Source organism: Hemibagrus wyckioides, linkage group LG23, assembly GCF_019097595.1.
Source record: "Hemibagrus wyckioides isolate EC202008001 linkage group LG23, SWU_Hwy_1.0, whole genome shotgun sequence".
Lineage (NCBI taxonomy): Eukaryota > Metazoa > Chordata > Actinopteri > Siluriformes > Bagridae > Hemibagrus > Hemibagrus wyckioides.
The window spans coordinates 9,427,672-9,450,904 of record NC_080732.1 but is presented as its reverse complement, the minus strand read 5'-3'; the positions used below and the strand labels follow the sequence as shown (position 1 = coordinate 9,450,904).

The window sequence follows — 23,233 nt, the reverse complement described above, 5'->3', positions numbered from 1 at the left end:
TAGCACTTTTGTTTGTTTTTTAAGTTAGGCATATATGCTTATGATACTTGAACATATGCATCAGCTACACATAATACTTTGTTAGCAAATAACAAGGACACAAATGATCACATCGATAGAAATGTGCACATATACATGTAGCTGGATTGTACCTTTACTGACCAACCACTTTTTTAAAATACAATGCTGCTAATGGAAGGCTCAGACTATCAATCCTGACCCCTTGTTTTCTCCTAAACTCTTTGCTGCTCCCACTTTGCATGCTTATAAAGATTTTCTGTAATTTTCTGTAAGGGACATGGTCATAGTCTTTATGTGTAAAAACAAACAAACAAACAAAAAAAATCATTTTATAGAAAATACAGAGGATATAAAAATTCTATATATCCGTTAGAATTGCAAGGTTTTGTGATGTAAAAAAAAATGAAACCAAAATAAATCATGTTGGATTTTTTCCCCAACCTATAAACTATAGTCCCCTCTGAAATGAAAGGGCCAGTTATTTTGTTTTTGGTATACACTGAAGACATTTGGCTTTGAGATTAAAATTAATGAGATGATGGATCAAAATTTCAGCTTTCATTTCCTGATATTTAGATGTATAGAAGCAGCCCCATAGCATGCTGCCACAAAATTCCTTCACCATGGGTATGATGATCTTGGTTGATAAGAGTTTTGGATGTGATGTCATTGTGCTGACCAAATTTCTACACTCCTTGATGGTGGCCATCACAGTGTTACATGGCACATCTGATGTTTTGGAACTCTTCTTGATTTGATACTTTCTGACTGTGTGATTCTGTACAAGTTTTTAAGCTCTTTCACGGTCAGATGAAACCAAGATGTCAAAAAAATCTTACAGAAAAAACTGAACAGATTTATTTCAGGGATGACAGTGTGATCATTTTGATCATACTTTTGAACAAGAGTTTGAATGTAATTGGTTAATTCTGCACACAGTCACATGGCCTTTTTTATTGTTATTTTAGTTTTTCTCTTTCTTTTTTTCCTCCCTAAAACTGAGGGGTTTTTTTGGTTGCTATCACATTAATGGTGAAAAAATGTCTAACATGATTTATCTTGGTTTAATTATTTTCTGTATCACAAAACCCTGTTATATTTTAATATTTCATATCTGTACATAAGTTCATTTGGAAAGTTTGAGTTGATCCTGTCTCTTGGACTGTTGAGCATTGCCTAGTTTTGCGAGTCCTGCAACTTTAGGCCTGAATTATAGTTCTGCAATTGCGTATCTGTGAGCACATCAGAGCCTCATGTGGTGACACTTGCACATGGTGAAATCTTCATATTTGCACATAATCTGTGTGTGCAATTGTGTGGACTAGAGGGTGTGATACATGAAACACTTCAAAATAAAAAAAAAACGTTTCAGTGAAAAATAGTCAAGAGTTCCATGTGTCACTGTAGTATTAATAAAATGGTGTAACTTTTTGAACCATGCTGGCAGGAAAGGAAATCCCACAGTCATTATCCCATGTAGGTAGATAAAAAATTTAATACAGATTGCCCTGTATTCCACAGAAGAGTATACATGGACATTCTATTATTGATCAATTATATATTAATTAAATCTGAGCTTTTAATTGAATCATAATACATATATGTAATGCTAGAGATACAAAAAATGTTAGCCAAGTAAATTAATTGGAAAAAACAACTGTATCCTATCTAAATGTTTTATTTGTTACACTGTTCAATTTAATATGTCCAATTAATTTACATCACTTCTGTGAGGCACATACATTTAGTTGTCTTGCTGGTCTGAGGATTTTCATTTTTTAACAATTCTGTAATTTTTTCAGTAATATTTTATATATCAAAATAAACTGCAACCTCCTCTCTGTATCTGTAGGCTGGTTGACATGCAGCACCAACCAAATATACAGTTAGCTTTTTAGAGGATAGCAAGCTAGAGTGTCCCTGCATGTCTGCTCCATGTGATACAAATAAGCAGACACGCAATAACGCACAAGTATAATCCAAGCCTTTAAAATTTATATGTGATGATCTGTTGTGCTTTTGGCTGAGTAGCAAAAAATTAAGATGTGTGAAATGACTTAATTTTTTATTATTATTATTATTATGTTATTATGATATGTATCCCGTACTTTCAGGAAGTGACTCTACACCTCCTCCAGTCAATAAAATGTCACCCATAACAAACCGATTTGAAGGCATACAACAACAGAGGTAATTCGACTATATAAGTGATTTAAGGCCTCAATCAGTATGTTTGAGTTGAATTATATATTGTTATTTCAGGTTACATTAGGTACATCAATAAAAGAGAGCTACCATGAAATAAGTAAATATGTTCAAAAACATGACATTTTTTTGCTGTAAACCTTTTAGAATTAAAATCACTTATGGCATCTCATCTCCTGAAAGCAATCGTCTTTAAAGAACGTGGAGTTTTAACTGTAGTTTAGCTAAGCTTGTAATCCTTTCTGTTTTGCTCTATTTTACTCTAGCTTCCTATGAAACCACTCATACAACTGTTAAGGCCTTTGTGGTGCAGGTGAACTATTAGCACAGTTCATTTGCATTGGAAAGGTCACACAAAACATTAAAGATATATTTGTGCTTTGTTTATTAGGTTGAAAGTAACTTTCTGTTACCAGCCATTGTTTAGACATGCAAAGCAGATATGGCTATGTGGACAGGTGGAAACATGGTTCCACAGAGTGATGTTTCATAACATTCCAAATTGGCTTTCTTAGCAAATTATTCATTTAAAGCTTTAGTCCTTGTCACAATGCACATATTAATTTTATTTCATGTGTACATAAATACCTACCACTGGCTTTGATCAGCAGAAATATTTTTGTGTCAGAGATTAGTTCCGCAAAGAAGCAGCTCTTAACACGATTTATAAGGTTCTGCAAGAATATTTAGTGTTGTTTTTTGTGTCGATTTAAAAAGTCTTTTGTTGACCGTAATAAGGAATAAGCCATTCAATTGGTTTTAAAATAATTTGTACAAGTCTGTCAGTTGGGTTGTTTTAACTGTTCCTCAGCACAGCGTCGAGTACCACTAAAGCTACACTTGGCCCAAGGGTCCTTCCTACACTACCTCAGAAGTGTAAGTTTTTTTTATTGCCTGACTCAGACAATTTCAAGCCAAGGAACATGACATTTTTCATAGTTTGCAGCTATATTTGGTGCAAACTAACGCTTGCTGCTTGTGTCCTCAGTTGTCCTGCGAAAAACAGAAACAATTCACCATCCATCAGTGGACAAACCCAGCCAGCCTCCAGAGCCATTGCTGTTCCAGAAGTCTCCTCCAGGGTCAGACACACCACAGAAAGTCCCTTTACCTGATAAACCCCAGCCAGGGGACCTCCATCCTAAACCTCAGACTTCAGAATTACCACCTAAACCTGGAGAACTTCCCCCAAAACCTCAGCCATTTGACCTGCCCCCCAAACCACAGCTGGGAGACCTACCACCCAAACCTCAACTCAAAGACCTTCCACCCAAACCACTACTTTCTGACCTCCCAAATCCCAAACAAATACTCACTGAACCTGCACACAAGCCTTCTGGAGAGGTGGTTCACAAACCTGAGCCCTATGAAATGGCAGTGACTAACCAACAAGCTGAACCATTACCTGAGCTTACTCACTCCCCCGAAGACACCAATGGGAGCCTGGCGTCTGGCCCAGAAACTCCAGTACCGCTTCCGAGGAAAATCAGTACAGTGAGTTTGTGAAGATTTTCCATAATTACTTTTCAATGTCAAGGTGGCTGGTGATATACTGATTCATTTTTGAAGAACTGGTAAACTCTGGAATGTGTAACATCAAGTGGTGCATAACAAATCTTTTGAGTGACTTTTTCAAGACTGCCGGAGTGCATATTTTTCTGAAACATAAAATAGGCAGCTAATGCTCTATTTAGATCCATACCTGGATAGGAAGTATGACATGCATAATTATTTTTTTTCTTTATTTGAATGTAGGGTAAGATTAAACTGCGGCGAGTGAAGACCATATATGACTGTCAGGCAGATAATGATGATGAGCTCACATTTGTAGAAGGCGAAGTTATTGTGGTAACCGGCGAGGAGGATCAAGAGTGGTGGGTGAGTAGAAAGTCGTAAATTATAAAATGTCTTTTAAGCTCCTATAATATATACATTTCCAGAATCTTGTGGAATGAAACAGAGTAGCAGAAAAGTGGGGAATAACAGCAAAGTGGGGACTAAATCTATAATGTGATGTTCAACAAGCACATAGGGTGTATATATAATAAATGTTTTTCTTCAGTCTTTTTCAAAAGAGCACATTAAAATGATCAAATGGATTTGTCAAAAGTACATCTTATCTATTTATCATTTTTTTCTCCTCAGATTGGACATATAGAAGGACAGCCAGAGAGAAAAGGTGTTTTCCCCATGTCCTTTGTCCATATCCTGTCTGACTGACACACAGCCTTCCCACTTTGCTCTTCTCCTATGAAGAGGAACCTGTAAATAGCTGTTGGAACCTCCACAGGACTTTTAAAACAAGAAAATGAGCACCACATAAACTGAAACCTCTTATTAACTCCCTCCCCAACACAGAGGTGCAGTGTGAATGAGTATCTAGCTTCACCAGTGTTTCCATTCCTGTTCAGCACAGCTGAAACTGCACCCAGCATTTAGCCACATCCTTCACTTCAGCTGTTTCTCAGTGCTTTTGTATATAACTGTACATAATGATGTTGGCTGCACACAAATATACACAGGAGTTAGTGTTGTGTGTAAATATGCAAACCTGTTAGTGTGGCAAGAAGGTAAGATGTGTATACCTGTATTCTGCCTGGCAGCTGTCCAGGGCCAGTACTGTACAGATAGTGATGTGTAAAGTATTAATGCAAATTGATCATTGATGGTATTGAATCAGAAATGGCACACACAATGATGGGGGTGGGGTGTAGTGACCATTGACAATGTTTATGCTTGCTTGTTTTTACCTCTACACTTGTTAACATACCACTATAGCTCTCCAGGGATAAAATCACATTAGGAGTTCAGATTATTCCATCTTGTTTTGCTTGTGAGACAGGAACCTGTTAGATGCATACACATATTGAAATTAAATCTCATCAGGCCTTGTTTTATGCATCAACAGCCAAAGCCAGTAATCTGGACTTTACCCTTCTTCTATAAAGGCTCTTTTGCCCTTAGTCCACCCCCCCCCCCCAAAAAAAAAAAAAAACCCAATGCCCTTCTGTCCCATAATCAGCTCACCCCAGCAAAACAGTGACCTTGTTAAGGCGACTAATACTTAAAAGTATTCTGTGTACACAAACCTTTTGGTTTACTTCACAGTAGTGTGGTTCTGAAGAATTATAAAACCTTTGGCATTGGCCATAAATCAGGAATCACAGTTGATAATTGGGTATGACCTTGATCTTGAGCAATCTGCCACCAGGTCAGACTGTTAGCAAGGTACTCGGGTTATTTCAAATGAAAAACACCTAGAGCAAAACTACTTGCCCCTCAAATCCAATGACCAGTGATTAATGTTAATGTAATCTGTTTAAAAGACTAAATAAAACTAAGCCTTCCAACTGAAAAGTAGTACATGCTGCAGGCATGTCATCACTTTACCAGAAGATTGCATTATTCTTTGCTATAGGTCATGCATCTACAAGGGGGATGTGGTAGGAGGGTGAGCAGCTCCAGAATAACTCACCCTGATCAACCATAAATGCTTTACATTTAACACAAACCACTCAAGCACACAAATGCACAAAATCAAATTTATTTTGCAGTCTAGCAACAATTCTTTTGTACAGTTACTTCGTTATTCACAGCATAAATCTACCTTGGCCTTCTAAACTAAAAGCAGCAGTTTAACTGCAAGTCAACATAATTTGTGGAACAATAAAATGCAAACTTAAATTCAACCTCTTAAGGTTTACATACCAGACTGCTGGTAAACAAAGGAATAATAAAAGGTCTAAATGATCAACTCATTTTAATACTTGAACTTTTTGTGCAGTCCTTCTTGCTTGGTCCACTTTCTCCACAGATTTGATCACCCCAACTGCAACAGTCTGCTTCAGGTCCCTTGCAGCAAACCGCCCTGAAGAAAAAGAATTACCATGCAACATTACCCCAGAGAAATACATTTTATGGGGGGGGGGGAAATCTGATAAGACAGGTATCACTTCAGGTATGTTGCATCTAGTGCAAGATTTTTAGATCTTACCTAAAGGTGGATAACTGAAGAAGCTCTCTACACAGAGGGGTTTGATGGGAACAAATTTGACCGTGGCAGCATCTCCAGAGACCAAGAAAGGAGGCAGGTCTTCCAGTTTCTTCCCTGTACGACGATCAAGTTTCTCCTGCAGCTCTGCAAAGCTACATGTGACATGGGTGGTATGGCAGTCCAGCACAGGAGAGTAACCACTTTTGATTTTGCCAGGGTGATTAAGAATAATAACCTGGGGGGGGGGGGATGCATTAGTAGTGGACCATTACACCCTTTCCAAATTACAAAATATTCAGGTAGAGACCTTAGAACAAGAACTTTAGACACATATGCTTAAGGCTAGGAGTAAGGACCTTAGCATTAAACAGATTTAGCATGATTGAAGTCAAGGCTGATTCAATTTGAGATTGACAGTAATGTATTCAAAACTTATTGGTAATCTCTGTATATATACACACCTGAGCAATAAAGCTGCTGACGTCAGATGGTGGGTCTTGCTGGGCATTACCAGCCACATCTCCACGTCTCAAGTTCTTGACTGCGACATTCTTGATGTTGAAGCCCACATTATGGCCAGGAAGAGCTGTCTGCAGCCCCTGGTGATGCATCTCAATGGATTTAACCTCTGCAGTCAGCTTAGCTGGCGAAAAGGTCAAAACCATCCCAGGCTTCAGAATCCCAGTTTCAATTTTACCCACAGGAACTGTACCAACTCCTAGTCAAAAGAGCAAGGGTGAATAAGCCAGAAACCTTAAGCACCCTCTGACCAAATCTACACCCAAAATGAACATTTACTGGAAGGACTGAGTAAATAGGTCATAAGCACAACCTCCAATTTTATATACATCCTGAAGTGGTAGACGAAGAGGTTTGGTGGCAGTGCGCACTGGTGGATACAAGGAGTCCAGCACTTCCAATAGGGTCTTGCCAGTTGAAAAGCCATCTTTTCTCTTGATCTTCCATCCCTTAAACCAAGACATCTAGCAGAAAGGGTTTAATATAGCCCTTATTCTATAGCAACAAAGAATGTTTAAGGACCAGGACTTCATACAGAATACTGAGTTATACTGGCTTACCTTCTGTGAAGGTGCAAGCATGTTGTCACCACACCAACCAGATAGAGGAACAAAGGGCACTGCAGCTGGGTCATAACCAATCTTCTTGATAAAAACGGTTACATTTTTCACCACCTCCTCATAACGTTTCTGGCTGAAAGGCGGCTCAGTGAGGTCCATTTTGTTGATGCATACAACCAGCTGTTTGACTCCTAGGGTGTAGGCCAGCAAGACATGCTCCCTTGTCTGACCATTGCGGGATATTCCAGCCTCAAACTCGCCCTTTGCTGCAGACACAACCAGCAGAGCAGCATCAGCCTGCAGAGGAGTTCAACAATTCCATCACTTAAATCTGCAAAGGAAAGTGTGTGCCTCCTGAAGCATTTTTGGGCTTAGCAACACATTACCTGTGACGTTCCTGTGATCATATTTTTAATGAAGTCACGGTGACCAGGTGCATCAATTATTGTGAACACATACTTCTGAGTGTTGAACTTCAACAAGGAAATGTCAATGGTGATGCCACGCTCGCGTTCTGCCTTAAGCTTGTCAAGAACCCATGCAAACTTGAAGGAACCCTTCCCCATCTGGAAAAAAAAGAATTTTAGAAAGGAAAAAAAAAAACCTTGAGAAAATGATTTACAAAAAAACAAAAAAACAAAAAACAAACAAAAAAAAAACAAAACAAACAACCCCCACAACTGAGCCAAATACACAAAATACAGGCACCAACCTGGGCTGCAGCCTTCTCATACTTCTCCAGAGTTCTTGGGTCAACACCACCACATTTATAAACAAGGTGGCCAGTGGTGGTTGACTTTCCACTGTCAACATGACCTATGATAACAAGGTTGATGTGTATCTTCTCTTTTCCCATATCAGAGTTTGTTCAATTCGTAGCGCAAAAAAAGTACATCAAATTAAACCGTTAAAGTCGTCGAGCGTTTACTTAACATGGACCAAAAGCTTTAACCAAGCCCTAACGCTTTAATTAAATAGAGCACTGTAATGCATCTCAGCTGCTCTAACATTTACACTGATTTGCAAACAAAAAAGCCACGCCCATCTACTTGATTGCGCGCCCTAATTACCCCACAGGTTCCCAACCTTGGTCCTGGAATACCCCATATCCTATCACTTGATCCTGTCAGTTAATTATCAGCTCTTTATTGTTTGCTGTGTGTTTGTATAAGTTGTGTCCAGGACCAGAACTACTTTTTAAACGCCTGTTCCCAATCCTGGCCATGCATCAGTTCATGCCTGCATATATTGGCGTTCTACCCAGCACTCGACAACATCCCTTCCCGAGTGTGCAAATATGAGCAAGGAAAACACTAAAATGTGCTGGACAGGGTGGAGGACCAGACCTGGGAACCTGTGCACTAGCCTGTACTAGTTTAAGTACTGTAATACGTCGTCTTAGATTTTGCAATGCACGCTGTTGCTTTTACACCTACCATAAAAGACCTGATTCATTAACGAGCCTTCACGAAGTCCAAAGGTGCGCGTTAGACGCGGCGCATGCGCACTCCAGGAGCACGCACGGAAAACGGTGCCCTAAATAACGGGACGTATCAGGTGTGGCGCTCGCGCAATTGCTGGTTTAAACCACAGGGGGTAGTAGACCATCATCTATATATATATATGATTGCTATGAACGTTAGTAGCAAGACCAGTCGGCAGATATTCACCACAAGATTTTATTTACTATAAACAGAAGTAAATAAGTACCTGATCAGAGAGAGAGAGAGAGAGAGGGAGAGAGAGAGAGATCTAATTGTTATGCTTTTTAATGGCTCGTTGCTTTTGAACCTGTTCGAGGACAGCGCGATGACGTTTCACCAACCCGGAAATAGCAGTTAGACAGCTAAGAGAGAGAGAGGGAGAGAGAGAGAGAGAGAGAAGTAAATCACTCTTCCCGGATCTTAGGCGTCGGAACTAGGCTTCTAAACGTTTCTACCACATTTACACATCAAGGTATGTTTAATATTCAAATTTGATCCTTTATCCCGGTCACGAGTCATCGGCTGTGTTGTGGTATTGATGAACAGTGAGGTTTAAATGGGAAGTGTTCATAAGGCGAGGCGACTACAGTGAATGAAGCAGCGTGTGCCTGAGGTCCTGCTTGCTGAGAAGGCGTGGGGAACTTGTGAAATCTGGCGCTTTTACAGTCTTATATTAAATGATCGGCTTTTTAATCTGTACTATGGGATCGACACTAGAAGTTTTCGAGAGCGGTACATAACGTTATTTTGTCCTAGACAATAAGCGTAACGGTAACTATACACTAAACAGGCTGTTGCTTCTCCAGCATGCAAGTTACTGTTCTCATCTTGTAGCAATTAATCACAGATAAGTGTAAAATGTCAGGCACAGGTGTGTAATAACTCAAATGACTGTTATAAGTCATCATGTACTAATAGGAATTCCTGACTCTACTGCTTTGAATGGATATCAGTTTTGCAGATCAAAAATGACATGTTTGCAAAAGAGACCAGTTCTCATTTTTACATTCTCCTTTTCAAGAGACCTGGCTATGACCTTGGACAGTCCAGTGGTTTTGTGGATAATACTTTCTGCCCTGTGGTTAAGCCAGAGTGTGGCTATGTTGTACTGCTTTTATTTATCGAATGAATAAAGATCTTATCTTATCTTGATTTGTCATGTCATATAAGCCAAAAACAAAACCCCCACTATTTATCTCTGGTGCTTTAGATCAGTCAGTTCAATATTAGGCTTTCATTTATTTATTGAATTAATTATTTGTTTATATTTTTCAGACGTTAGGACATTTCCATTTTCTGGCTTTTACGTAAAAGCCATTCCAAAACAGTTTGGAATTCGTAGTAGCCTAATTAGTGTTATCCCAAATACCACGTTATTTTTTTGAGCCTTCTTCCCCTTTTATGGTATGGTAAAGTAAGGTAAAGCTTTGAAAGTGGAAGCTAAAAGCATACAGGAAGTCGGTGCGCTGGTGGTTATGAGACGTTATGTGTCAGCATGTGTGTGCAGCTTAGCCAAATTGACTACTGCTCCCAGCATGGCCATTTGTTCTGTAAGGCATCCCATCTGTGCGAGTGGGAGGATGCTGAATGCTTGCATTTCATTCCTGCTACATTAGGTGGCATCATAGAAAACCTGGGCATCACGCCATGGTAGGAAGCTCCATTGCACCATCATGCAATCGTGCAAGGCTGTGGCATGGTGGAATGATCAGGTCTCCTGGCCTTTCCTTCTGAAGGCAAGCATGTTTTGACAGGCTTTCAGTGTGTAAGTTTTTGCCGTCACATTTATAATGCGAATGATGTCCATATTAGAACAGAGGCTGCATGTTAAGACCAGTTGTTAACCAGTAAAGTAACGATGAAATAGTGGATCATTGGATCCAAATGTAGAATTACTGTTGCTTGTGGTGTTGCGGTAAAACAACTTTTTGATATTCATTTACATTTTGCTTATGCAGAAGGCAGAATGACATACTTAATTCACAAATGTCTTTTGTGCTGATATAAAAAGGTGTATTAGGCTCTTACCAGTCCTAGCTGGGATCATCTAACTAACTAACTTAGCTTGCTATCTAGATTTAATTTATTATTATCATTTGTAATAAGAGACAGACCATATGTTGTTTGCCTGGCAAATTAACTGAATCCCCAATTAAATTATTTAGAATTATTTATATCTAAATCTAAATGTCTTTAGCATGCTGTGTTTGCAACCTCAGCAAAATGGCAAGATATATTCGGATAAGATTTTGGCTCTGAGCTTAGGAGTTCTCTTGCAGCACACGTAAAAGATGTTATTTGAGTCTGGACACATCTTTATTTTTGGCAGCCTCTGAGTTGACCCAAGCCAGTCACAGACATGCGTTTGTGCACTGCACATGAATCCTGAGGTGCTACTGAAGACAATAGATTGAATGAGGATTGTGGTTGTGATGTGGAAGTATTCTCTTTTCCAAAAAAGTGAGCTGCTCCAACTAGACAGCCTCATTTAAACAGTATAATGATCTTCCTAATCTCATAAATGTATCTTTGCCCTTAAACCTGTAGGTAGTTTTTGTTTAACCTGGTTGTAAATGTGTATCCTAGGGTGTGATGAAATGGGGCGCTGTAGCACTTCCGACTGTCAGGATTCCTTTAATGACTTATAGATAAACAAATAAGCAATGGTGTTTGGTGTTATATTTCCACACCAAAATTTTTTTTCTGTGTAGTGACTATTATAGTATTTTTTTTATTATTCATGCAGCAGACACATTTCTTTTGTAATACCATACTATGTATTTGCACGCACACGCACGCACACAAAATAAATTATGTATGGAGAAATATGAATGTTATATTAGGTTTGTTTATTTTCTATTCTCAGCACTCTCCTTTTTTAGTTACACATTTACTTCCTTCACATTTACCTACTTCAAACTCAGTGTTTGTATTTAAATTCAGTTATTTTTACAACTTTTGTTAGAAAATGGTGCACTGACTCTTAAGTGCTGTTGAATGTCTCAAAACCATTTACGGTCTCAAAATAAATTGAAATAAATGAAATAAATTCACTCAGTTAAAAAAAAAAATACATAAACTCCAAAGTAGGGAATTACACTGGATATTACCTAGTTGTTGATATCTAGAGCAGTGATTTTCAACCACTGTCCTGAGGCACACAAATGTGCCATGAGAAATCGTCCGGTGTGCCATGGGAAACTATCCAATTACACTTAATTAGTCCAAAAAATTATTATTTAGTTTTCATACAAATATATTGCCGCCGTTGAACGCCTGTGCATGCAATGTAGTGACTGGCAGAGTAATGGAAATACTTCTCCACGTCAGTAGGAGGCACAACAATGACCTTGACAATAGAAACAGACAATAGAACGCAGACCATTTTGTACACCTGCGTGAACACACTGAGAAACAGACAACTTATAATTTTATAATTTAATAATAGTAATAAAAAAAAGAAAAAACACAATGGTGAATGAGAGAGCCCAGGTTTCACACTGAGAGAGTATAAACAAATTGAGAGATTACATTTTTCATTATATGTATACTGTGTTAGACTACAGTGTGTCATTTTGTACATTTTTTGGTTGGTGGTGTGCTGTGGGATTTTTTTCAATGTAAAAAATGTGCCATGCCTCATAAAAAAGTTAAAAAACACTGATGTAGAGAAAATTTAATAAAAATGTACTGTTTTGTTGGGTGGGGGAGTCTTTTCTATTTCTGCTTTATATTGTCTGTATTGTCAGAGTAGTTCTCATTTAGATCAGTTTTGATCTATTTAATCCATTTATTTTCTGTTTTTTGTTTTGCAGCGTAAACTGTTGGGTTGAAATAATAAAAAATAAATGTTTTATGACGGAGATTTATTTTTGAAAAAATATTTCCTTTATACTGGTTGGGGAAAAAAGGGTGGCACATTGATGCAGCATGAGGTTGTGATCTCACAGTTCTAGTGTTCATGGTTTAATCCTAAGCTTGGGATACTGTCTATGTGAAGTTTGGCATGTTCTTCCTGTATTTGTTTGGTTTTCTCTGGGTTCTCTTGTTTCCTCCCACTGTATAAAAACGTACTGATATTTGCGTATCGCAGCTGGGGTGAATTCGCCCTCCTTTATGCCAGGTGTTCCTTGTTATTTGACTATGCTGTCATATTAATGATGGATTGATTTGACAGTTACAGTCCAGAATCTTTATGCCTTTGATGTGCGCAGTGGGGTGCTACTATAGCTGTCAAAACAAAAAATAATGATATCTGATTTTACTTAATTCCCTGGAGTAACGTCCTGATTGCTGAACAGGATGGTTAGCAGCAACCAAGCCAAAAACAGCCCAACGAATCCATTCTTTATAATGAGCATTTTGTATCCTGTAAGTTCACTGGCTAGTTACATTTTCTGACATCAGCTAGGTGGCTTTCCAAGCTCTGTGGAGTTTGTAAAGGTGTGGTCAGTGGCTTTTCTACTGATTTATGTCTTAGAATGTGATGAGAGTTTGTTGTGAAATGTATGCTTGGAGGTGGAGGGTTTGTAATAAAAGTTAATTCTGCTAAATGCCGCTTGAGCAATAGATAACCAGGCTTTAGATATTGAGAAATGTTCCAGTGAGTAACAATATCTTAGCAAATGTGTAAAAGCTCACTTCTTTAAAAAAGCCTAGAGCTTTACCTTATCCTGTCTGACGGGTAGAAATTTCAGCCAGACATCAGTCTTTATTCACAGCATTTTGTTCTTGGTATGTTTCTCTAGAGCCTTATGTTTCATATTATGTTTCATATTATTTGTGGTATTATCGAGTGTTACATGATAGAGCTTGTGACATATTATTTTGATTAAACTGTCCTTGTGTAAAAAAAAAAAAAAAAAAAAAAGAATTTCTAAAATGAATTCAGAACAGATTTGGGCCTAAGGTTTTATGACTATGAAGTAGCCAAAATTATTTGCTTCTAAAGGTAGCTAGTTAAACACAGATTAGCTAAATAACTCACTAATTAGTGGGAAAAGGTTATATGACTTAAACGCTTGACTTACTAACGGTTTTCTGTTAGCTTAAATGGCAAATGTAACTTCCTTCCGAGGTTTCTTTTTTTGTTCATGTATTTATACACATTTTCCTTTTATTTTTCAGGTAGTAAGTAAATAAATACAGAAAGGAACTAAGGTTTTGAGTGGAGAACCCAAAAATGCTCATACCAGTCTTATTTCACATGTGACAATCATTCCAGCCAGATGCATAGATCTTTTTTCCTGCTTTTCTGTTTATATCTATAACTAATTTGCATTGAATTGAGAAAATTACAAAAATTGGAAATGATTGGTCACCTGACACCAGCAAGTGTGAACCCAGTGTCCCCCATCACTTTATAAAGTGTTTTTTTTCCTCCTTCTCAGACACACCCAGTAATATTATTTGCCAATTTCAGCCCACTGGTTTGGATTTTTAATCCATTTTCCTCCCAATTTGGCCATTTGATAGCTCTCTCCTGTCACATCAGTTTCAAACCAGGGAGATTAAAGGTTATCCTGTGATTCCTCTGTGACATGAGAGACATGAGAAGCCAAATGCTACTTCACAAGGTGGCATAACCCCCTCAGGGGAAAACTTTAACTGCCATCTTCAACATATTATACATGAATTCTCAGGCAACCACAATTATCTGGTATAGCTCAGACTGACAGCAGTGAGACTAATGCCATCCCTTTCATGTGAAATCAGGATTTAGCTTATGGTGGATATCATTTATCAAGCTGAGTGTAAATTAATTTATACTTAATCGTTCATATGAGCGTTTAAACAAGAACTTTGTTGTTCATGAAATTCTTGTAAATTTCACTGAATGCAACTTTGCAGGTTATCATTATCATCGTCCTTGAGTGTGTGGAAAATCAACTTTTCCAAAACTTGTTAATGTGGTGGAAAATTTTAGATCAGTTTGGCTTATGCAATCATTTACATATAACTTTAATAAAAGTTTAAGAAAGGAGATCCAGTGTGTCTCTAGTGTGTAAAAAAAAAAAAAAAAAAACCCAAAAATGTGATGTTACTGCATATTTTTTTTATTACACATTTTTGCGAATTACATGTATGTAATTACTTTCTGATAGCTGTACTCATGTTCCGCACACGTAAATCAAAGAGGCTTTGGCTGAATGCATATTGTGGAGATATCACACCACCATGTCTATGCCCAAATCTGCAGTAATTTAGAAAAGTTGCAAGCTCCTCCCAGTATTGTGGAGTTTTATTTTGCATGAATTTCTACAATCACAAAATCAGTGGAGAGATACTTAATAAAGTGATGACAAGAATCAAGATGTGTGCCTCAACCTTGATTTCATCATTGTGTAGAATGTTTTCACATTGCTGTATTGTTATAGAGCAGTGTGTTGAACATTTCCTGTTAGAGCATGTTTGGTTAATTTTTGTGGTGATGTCGTGAGGTAGCTACGGCACACTGTATGAGATGATCTCAAAGAAATCTGGGCTGAAGTCTATTAAAGAAAATGACTGCATTCTGTTTACGTCATCAATCAGCACAATCCTGCAGAATACACTAGCATAAATAGTTTTTAGAACACGTCCTTAAACAGTTCACCTACTGCTGACTTTTAGACAAACTTCATAGCAGTGGTCCTGATTTCAGACTTTAATAAAACATAACACTGTCAAAGCTTTGTGGTCAACAGTTTGGCAGCAGTGGTGAGCACGGCACAATTAGCTTTTTGAGACCATCAATCTCAACTCATGCCAGAGAAGTTTCTGATATGTTTTCTGAAAAAAAAAACAAAATTAGGTCAAAACCTTGTGTAGTGTAGTGTTTTGCAAGAGCAAATCACATTCATCACAAAATAATGCCTACTCAGTCACATTCACTCTTAATCTGGATCAGAGAAATAGGTTTAAGTTGGATTTTGAAGGCTTTTGAAACTCAAATCCAAACAAATGAAGGAAATACAGTGTTTCCTCCAAAGTCATGCCCCAAAAGCATACATAAGCACTTCCCTGGATAAATAATCTGAAATGTTTTCTGAGGAAATTAACCAAATGTATTATGTTCTGGCATAAAAAGAATCACTGAACACCTTTTCAGATAAGGGTATCAGAGCACCCTGGCCTTTATAATTATAAGGCAACCTATTTAGAGACTTGTTTGTGACATGTACTAAAGTTGCTAACTAGCTAGCTTTCCATATCCAAATACATTAGAATATAACCATTTTACTTACTTAACTAATAACAAGTAAGTTACTTGTTAAGTGAGTGACTTTGAAGTGTAAAATTGTCAATAGCTCATTCCCTTACATATTTGGGACATTTAGGATATTTGGAAAATAATTAATGACATGATGCATACCACGAAACAACCAGCCTGAAGTTGATTATTTTCCAGTAATGGTGTTTCTCGAAATGTGTTATTACCTTTATACCACAGTAATTTGTTTTTATTAAGAACATATTGTTGAACATCCACAATAAGCCAGTTTCTGTTGTCACTCTCGGTTTCACACATTTTCTTGAAGTGAATAAGAGGAAAAATGCAGCTTATCTTTCTGCAAAGCCTGCCAGCCTGAAGACTTCCCTGTGTCCAAACACCAATAACCGCTTTACCTCTGATAGTGACACAAGAGCTGAGACTCCATCCCTAAATGTTGCAAACACTTCATATAATGACTGTGTTACTGTAGACATGACGAGACATGATAATTAGAATCAGCTCATTAATATAAGCTTTGCAGCTTGCACAATTTTAGACCTGCTGTTATATACAATTAAAAAAAAATCAACAGCGTCTGAACAGAATCAATCATTCAAAAGTCAATTGATAAATAGATTTTAGTGCCTCAACTGGATCTGAAATTTTTGTATCTGCATACAGCTGTGGCTTTCAGTAGCCCATGTGTGTCTCTCCACTGAAAATGAATGACTTCTGTCTGTTTGTTAGCTGAGAAAAGGGGCATTCATTTTTTTTAAATGCTCACTCTTTCAGATCTGCAAACAAGTGCCTTTAAATATCACTCTACTGTGAAGACTGGAGTAACTTTTGCACAGTCTGCATATTTTTCCTGGCTCTTGTTATGACAAGTGTTGGTATGCAGAATGAACTATGCAGTTCTGCTGGAGCTCTGCTGATTGCCTGGAATAAACCAATTCATTTGAATATGAAATCTTTGTTCTTTGTGTGGTTTTCTATTTTCCTTTTTTAAGTCTTTTTTTTGAACTATAGACTACTGTGTAATCATTATCATAGTGTGAACATGGAAACATGCAAAGTAGCCTTTGCGTGCAGACACTTAATGTGGCTATAAATATGCAGACCTCTCTTAAAAGAAGAGATAGAGGCTACAAAAGGCTTACCAGATAAAAGACTACAAATGGGCCACTATAATCCACTAAACTAACTTCCTGTTTTGATGCATTACAAGTCTGTCACTGCTAGGTGGATTCCAGTGTCTAACCAGTACGGTGTCTTTTTAAATAAAATCAAGTTTATGCTGATTTACAGCTAAACAAAAACTTGTTTTGGGTTGGCCATGTTGCCACAAGGTGAACTAAAGACCTGAACATGCCTCAAGCTGATGATGTGACACATACGGGCATGTAAATATAACATATTAAAATCTACATAGGGTATGTTGGTAACATCCATAGTCAATTAGAGCAAAATCTCTCTTTTTTTTTTGTATTAACAGGTTTCAGTGATGAAATAATTGTAGGGGCAGCGTGCATATTAATTGGTAAAGAGGGGCAAAGCGTTCTTTTAAACTGCTCCCAATGATGACACATGTCATTACTTTACATATAAAGTACTGTACTCATTTTTGACACACGCCATGCAAAGAGGGCTTTGGTTGAATGTGTTGTCATGTCATCACAAAAGGCCCAAAGCTGCAGAAAATGTAGAAAGTTTCTGATATTTTTGAAAGCAGACAGACACCCTTATCCAGAACGACTTAGATGCTTCAAAAAGCACTTCTGTATCAATGAATTCATTTATTCTGTTCACTGATTGAGAACATGCTTCACTAGGTCACAGATTAAGAATCAGTCTAAAAACTCTCTTGGGGGGTAATACATCAAGATTTTTTAATTTGATATTTTTCAAGTTTAAATATTTCAGGGAAAGGTAGGTCTTTACACGTTGTTTGAAGACTCAGTGACTTATATGTTCTGACATCTAGGGAAAGTTCAGTCTGCCACCTATGTTCCAGAACAGATAAAAAGTCTTGATGCGTACCTTCCTTCTAACCTGAGAGATGGTGGAACCAGTTGAGGGTCAGAGGGAGCATGGGGCTATGCGGGGTGTGATAAGTGCATTTAAAAATACATATGATTTGCTTACATGAGCCAGACAAGTAATGAAAATCATTAACAACATGCACAGTGAGTGGCAGACAGGGTCAAAAATGTTTCTTAAACAGGAAATGACGATGAGTTGGAAATAGTATGTTTGTATGTCACTGTATCACCAGAGTTATTAACTTGCAGTAATTTTCTGTAGTGCATTGTAAGAATAAAAACCTTATTTGTCATATGTACAGTAAAAGTCTTCACTCCACATATGCTTATTAGTACAGTTCAGTGCACATATATTTGGACACGGGGACATTTTTTGTTATTTTAGCTGTTTGCCAAAACATATTCAAATTACAGTTATATAATGAATATAACACACTATCAGCATTAATTTGATGGTATATACATCCAAATTTGAGGAAGGGTTAAGGTATTGCAACTCTCAAAATTGCACCCCCCCATTCTAGGGACCAAAAGTAATTGGACAAGTGACTCAAAGGTTGTTTTCATTGACTGTTGTGAGCTGATCCTTCTTTATTCCTTGGCATTTGTGTGGGATTTGTATTTGGAAGCTGTTGCTGTGATGCCACATTATACACTCAAAGGCTCCCCATGCAGGTGAAACAGGCCACTTCAGGCTACTTCAAGTTAGGCTTTAAAAATAAAACAAATACATCACAGAAACAGAAGGAACATTTAGATTGGCCAAATTTACAGTTTGGTGCATTCTGAAAAGAAAAACTGCAAGGTGCAAACATTCATAAGAAAACTAAAAAATCGAAAAAATCCAGACCAATTCTGGAAAAGCATTCTTTGGATGGATGAAACTAAGATCAACCTGAATGATTGGAAGAAAAAAGTATGGAGAACACTTGGAACAGCTCATGATTCCAAGCATAAAACATCTGTAAAACACAGTGATTGTATGGGCATGCTTGGTCACTGGAATGAATTGATGATGTGACAGAAGAAGCCAGATGAATGTGTAGTTCAGAAATAGGGTGGGGATAAAGGTCTGGCATTATTTACCAAACGTCTTGTCATCAGTCATCAGCCATTAAGCAGTATAAGAGGAGGCAGTGGTATAAGAATTAAATAAAGTTGTGGATGCTGTGGGGCTTTCTCTTATACAAGAAACTTGAGAAAATCAGAAATTGCAGACCTCAAATACTGTTTTCATGTAGATAGGAGGCTAAAACCCAAGTATAATTAAAGTTAAGTTTGGCTTAATTAAAGATGGATAGATAGATAGATAGATAGATAGATAGATAGATAGATAGATAGATAGATAGATAACAATACAACATCAGAGCTTTGTGTGCTTGCTAATTCCAATACTGACATCCTCTTAATAACAGTGAGACTCTCTGAGACTTTTATTCCTATGTCTGGCAAAACATTAGAGGTGTGGTGCCAGAATGCTTTAAGACATGTTGTATCCTGTGTTCACATGCACAAGATCTGCAAAATCTGCATCGTTTCGGTCAACATTGCATGGCCATGGCATAAAATCCATTGGTTATGTAGATGAGAAAGCATAGCAAATCCAGTCATGTCATAATCATATATCAGCTGTAGTCTACCTTAGGTCTACTTTCCAACAGAATTTTCGTATGTTACTGCTGGAATCACTGGCATTTCTGCCTCTTGCAGTAGACACTTTTGCATTACATTAAATTTAGTGTAGCAAAACAATATGACTCAATGACATTCTGACTAAGAAAGGCTATGGTCACATCAGTTTGCATCTGTATGTATGTTTATATCTGTTAGTATGACTTTGAGTAAGGAGCTGAGGTTTAACTGCATTTCTATGCCAAAGAGCTTGGTATTGCACCCACCCTGTTATTCCCCTACACATTGCATATTAAGTTCAACACTCCACCCAAGGACATAAAGTAACACTGAGCATCAATTTGACTAAGCTCACTGTCATTATAGTATTATTACAGGAAAGAGTATGTCTGTGACAGCCCTAGACTTAAGAAAGCATGTTTCCATTGTTGTCTTATTTGTAGTTGTTTGTGGTAAAGCTCACAATTCACACATTTAACCAGACAGTTGGTTACAGTCATAGACAGCCTAAAGATCACCATGAGCAGGTGATGTCATGGACAAACACACGTGGAATATACACTTTAAAAAGACTGTGAAACATAAAAGAATAAATAATTACAAAATTAAGAACAAAATGAAATGAACAGTTGAATTCTTAAATTGCACTGATGCTTATGCTCAATTTCCTTTTAAAATAATTAGCATGTTTTGACTCTATAGTATAGAGTTATAGAAGAGTATGTATTTAAAATCATATTTTGTAGTCACCCAGATGAGGGTGAGTTTCCATTCCATTCATCTCAAGGTTTTTTCCTCGTGTCATCTCATTAAGTTTTTCTTGCTTCCATTACCTTTAGGTTGCTCATTATGGGATAAATATAGAAATCCAAATAGAAATGTTCCATTTTTACAAAGTTCATCGTTATATAAATACAGTTTAACTGAACTAAAAAAAAACGCTGATAGAGAAAGCCCAGCTTCAGCACCATGTCACATTACACATTGCAAAAAGATACCTATCTACAGAGTTTATCCTTTCCTTGTTTTGAATCACTTGCTTTATGTAGTGCTATTTGCTGCCCTGGAGTTTGACATCCTTTACAACAGGTCTTATTAGTGGGATGTTCCTTTTAGTGATATTATCATATATAATTTCCATATATGTAAACTTTCACTGCCATTGAAGGCAGTTTTGTTTAGTTAACAGGTCATAAATATTAATCGTCCTCTGTAACCATAAATTCTGTCTCGTTTTAATGACGTATAATGTTGCCACAAAGCTCTAGCTGTCTTTGGTATTGCACCCGGAATAAACTTGTCTGACAAGTTCTTCCATAAAGAAACGAAAAGATTGTTCTTATCAGATAGATTTGCTGATGTTTATCCTGTCTCTGCTTGTTTTAAGATTTGGCACCAACCAATAAAAATGTTTAGATCTTATTCTAACATTTTCTCTTTTTTTTAAAGAGATTTGGAGCATAGCAACTTAGTAAAGTAGGCAGTGCTGGTGACGATATAGCATGGGATTTTACTTTAAGCAACTGTAAAATAACATGATGGCAAATGTCAGTGAATAGCTGCTTTATACCCACAGGTAATGCATGCTAGCTAGTAACCTGAATGCTGTATAAAAACATACTATTGCACACAGACATCCTTCACAGACCCTATTCCTCCTAGCATTCAAACTATTTTTTTGTGTTAAAAAAGGTGATTATATATATTTCATAAGCACAGATAGAAGCTTGCAAAATTAAGGAAAAACTGGAAGCATTTTATTGCCATAGTTCTCTTTGCTGCATTTGAGGAAAGCACTTATGCACATCACTACTGTATGTTACACACTGGTCACCTTCATCCTGTGATGAAACATTTACATCCTAATGGGAGTGGGCTCTTCCCATCTTAAGCTATAGCAAATGAGACAAAGATGCTAACAGCTTACATAGCAAAACAGACAGACAAACCTGACATGCATGGTAAACCATGCAATTGGGTGATCAATTAAAGGAAAAACACAAGGGTGTCACTTCGAGAGGTGTGTGTGTGTGGTGGTGGTGGTGGTGGGGGGGGGTGTTTGGGGGGTGTTTGATTTGAATCCCATTTCCTGCATTTACATACATTTAGGGCCTATGGTAATACAAAATCCAGGGAATAATGAAGTTGATTATAATGATAAATTCTGGTAATATCAGGTGCAGATAGACAGCAGCAACACTGATATGTAATTATATGGAAAATATGAATGTTGATGATCACTTTAATAATTGTCTTTCATGCATAAACAACCACCATTAGTTAATGAACAAATTCAAATATTTACATTCCTGGTGCTAATATTTTGTTCAGCACAAATACCTATACCTATAGTATAGTATACCTATAGTCATTTATATGCCTCCAACACTGTATTATAGCAGGGTAGGAATAACCATCTGTAATCCATACTTCTGTAATCCAAAAGTATTGGGAAATTCATAACACCATAGATGCACTACTTATTTGGTACACAGGATGCAAGATTTCACAAACAAAAAAAATAAATAACTTTAATTTAAAGAACATTCTTCAATGTCCTCCATCTGTCCATTCAATCCCATCTCTCCATGTATCCTAACTGTCCATCTGTCCTCTGATATGAAAACCATTGAGTTATGATCATATTGAGTCTAACATTAAACTAGCATCCAGAGTCTGCTTGTCACACATTGCTGACAGAAAATGCACGGTTTAAAGTGAACTCATTTTCATGCTACAGATTCATGCTTTCATTTCACAGAATCTTCTAATCTACATTAAATATTTAGCCAACAGTCTGAAGTTGCCTAGCAACAACAGTGTATGTTAAAGTTAGCTCAGTCAATGTTAGGCTAACATCAAAATATGATTATCCTGACCTGGGCTAATTTACTGAATCAACCAACGCACATCTCCCTTCTTTCTTTTCATCCATGATGACATCAAAGTCATCTGTTGCTGCTTCTGGCGCTTTATCACTGATTGTGCCACTACCTTGATACCTGTTCATTACACCTTTCAGTGAGAGTTTTAGAGGGGGCACGCGACGTTCCTGGACGCCGACACGCACATCGACACAGACAGACTCTCTGTGTCCTGCTTGGTCCTGCTCCTCTGTGGCGAAGACGGTGTGCAGTTAAAAAATCATAACAAACCAATTTAAAAAGTGTTAAAAAGGGGGCAAAACAAGATTTTGAAAAGTGCGGGGGACATGTCCCCACTGTCCCCAGTGGAAATTACACCCCTGGAAAAACAAACGGATAAAATCTCTATTAGGTGATAGCAAGCCATAATAGCAAATGAGTTACATCATTTTCATGCTCATCTGGTACCCAGTGGATGGGAAAAGTGTCATTCTGAGAGATGAAGTTTTCTGGTTTAATTCTCAGATTATATTATGACCATAATGGGATTTAGAGTTGTAGATAATTTTGAGTCAGAGAAATTAAAACATGGCTTTGAAATTAGCTTTATAGAAAAAAAAATTTCATGCGTAAGCACATTTGTGCTGCTGCAAAAACATTTCTTCAGTATTAATTCTCATCTCATAGTTTATCATAGTAACTGTGCCAGAGAAATTG

At 37.4% G+C, this 23,233-nt stretch overlaps 3 protein-coding genes across 7 annotated transcripts in view; 2 read left to right on the top strand and 1 right to left on the bottom strand.

Annotated features, from left to right (window-relative positions):
* The window catches only part of asap1b (ArfGAP with SH3 domain, ankyrin repeat and PH domain 1b), a 65,912-nt gene extending 59,914 nt beyond the window's left edge, over positions 1-5,998 (top strand). For all 4 annotated transcript variants that reach the window (XM_058376887.1, XM_058376886.1, XM_058376884.1 and 1 more), the window contains 5 exons: positions 2,136-2,211; positions 3,038-3,102; positions 3,215-3,720; positions 3,982-4,104; positions 4,372-5,998. In XM_058376887.1, the coding sequence (XP_058232870.1) occupies positions 2,136-2,211; positions 3,038-3,102; positions 3,215-3,720; positions 3,982-4,104; positions 4,372-4,446 (845 nt within the window). In that variant the 3' untranslated portion in view covers positions 4,447-5,998. The remainder of the gene's footprint in view (positions 1-2,135; positions 2,212-3,037; positions 3,103-3,214; positions 3,721-3,981; positions 4,105-4,371) is intronic.
* On the bottom strand, positions 5,973-8,227 carry eef1a1l3 (eukaryotic translation elongation factor 1 alpha 1, like 3). Its single transcript, XM_058376888.1, has 7 exons — positions 8,012-8,227; positions 7,686-7,865; positions 7,300-7,596; positions 7,053-7,203; positions 6,682-6,938; positions 6,221-6,455; positions 5,973-6,094 (listed from the first exon to the last, which is right to left on the bottom strand). The coding sequence occupies exons 1-7, from the start codon at positions 8,153-8,155 to the stop codon at positions 5,982-5,984; spliced, it is 1,377 nt and encodes a 458-aa protein (XP_058232871.1). The 5' UTR covers positions 8,156-8,227; the 3' UTR covers positions 5,973-5,981.
* Positions 8,228-8,954: 727 nt separating this feature from the next.
* Positions 8,955-23,233, top strand: part of fam49bb (family with sequence similarity 49 member Bb) — a 56,519-nt gene continuing 42,240 nt past the window's right edge. Inside the window, exon 1 of one of the 2 annotated variants that reach the window (XM_058376890.1) lies at positions 8,955-9,255. The gene's annotated coding sequence lies outside the window, so the exon portion shown is untranslated. The remainder of the gene's footprint in view (positions 9,256-23,233) is intronic. The other variant, XM_058376889.1, reaches the window with a different exon arrangement.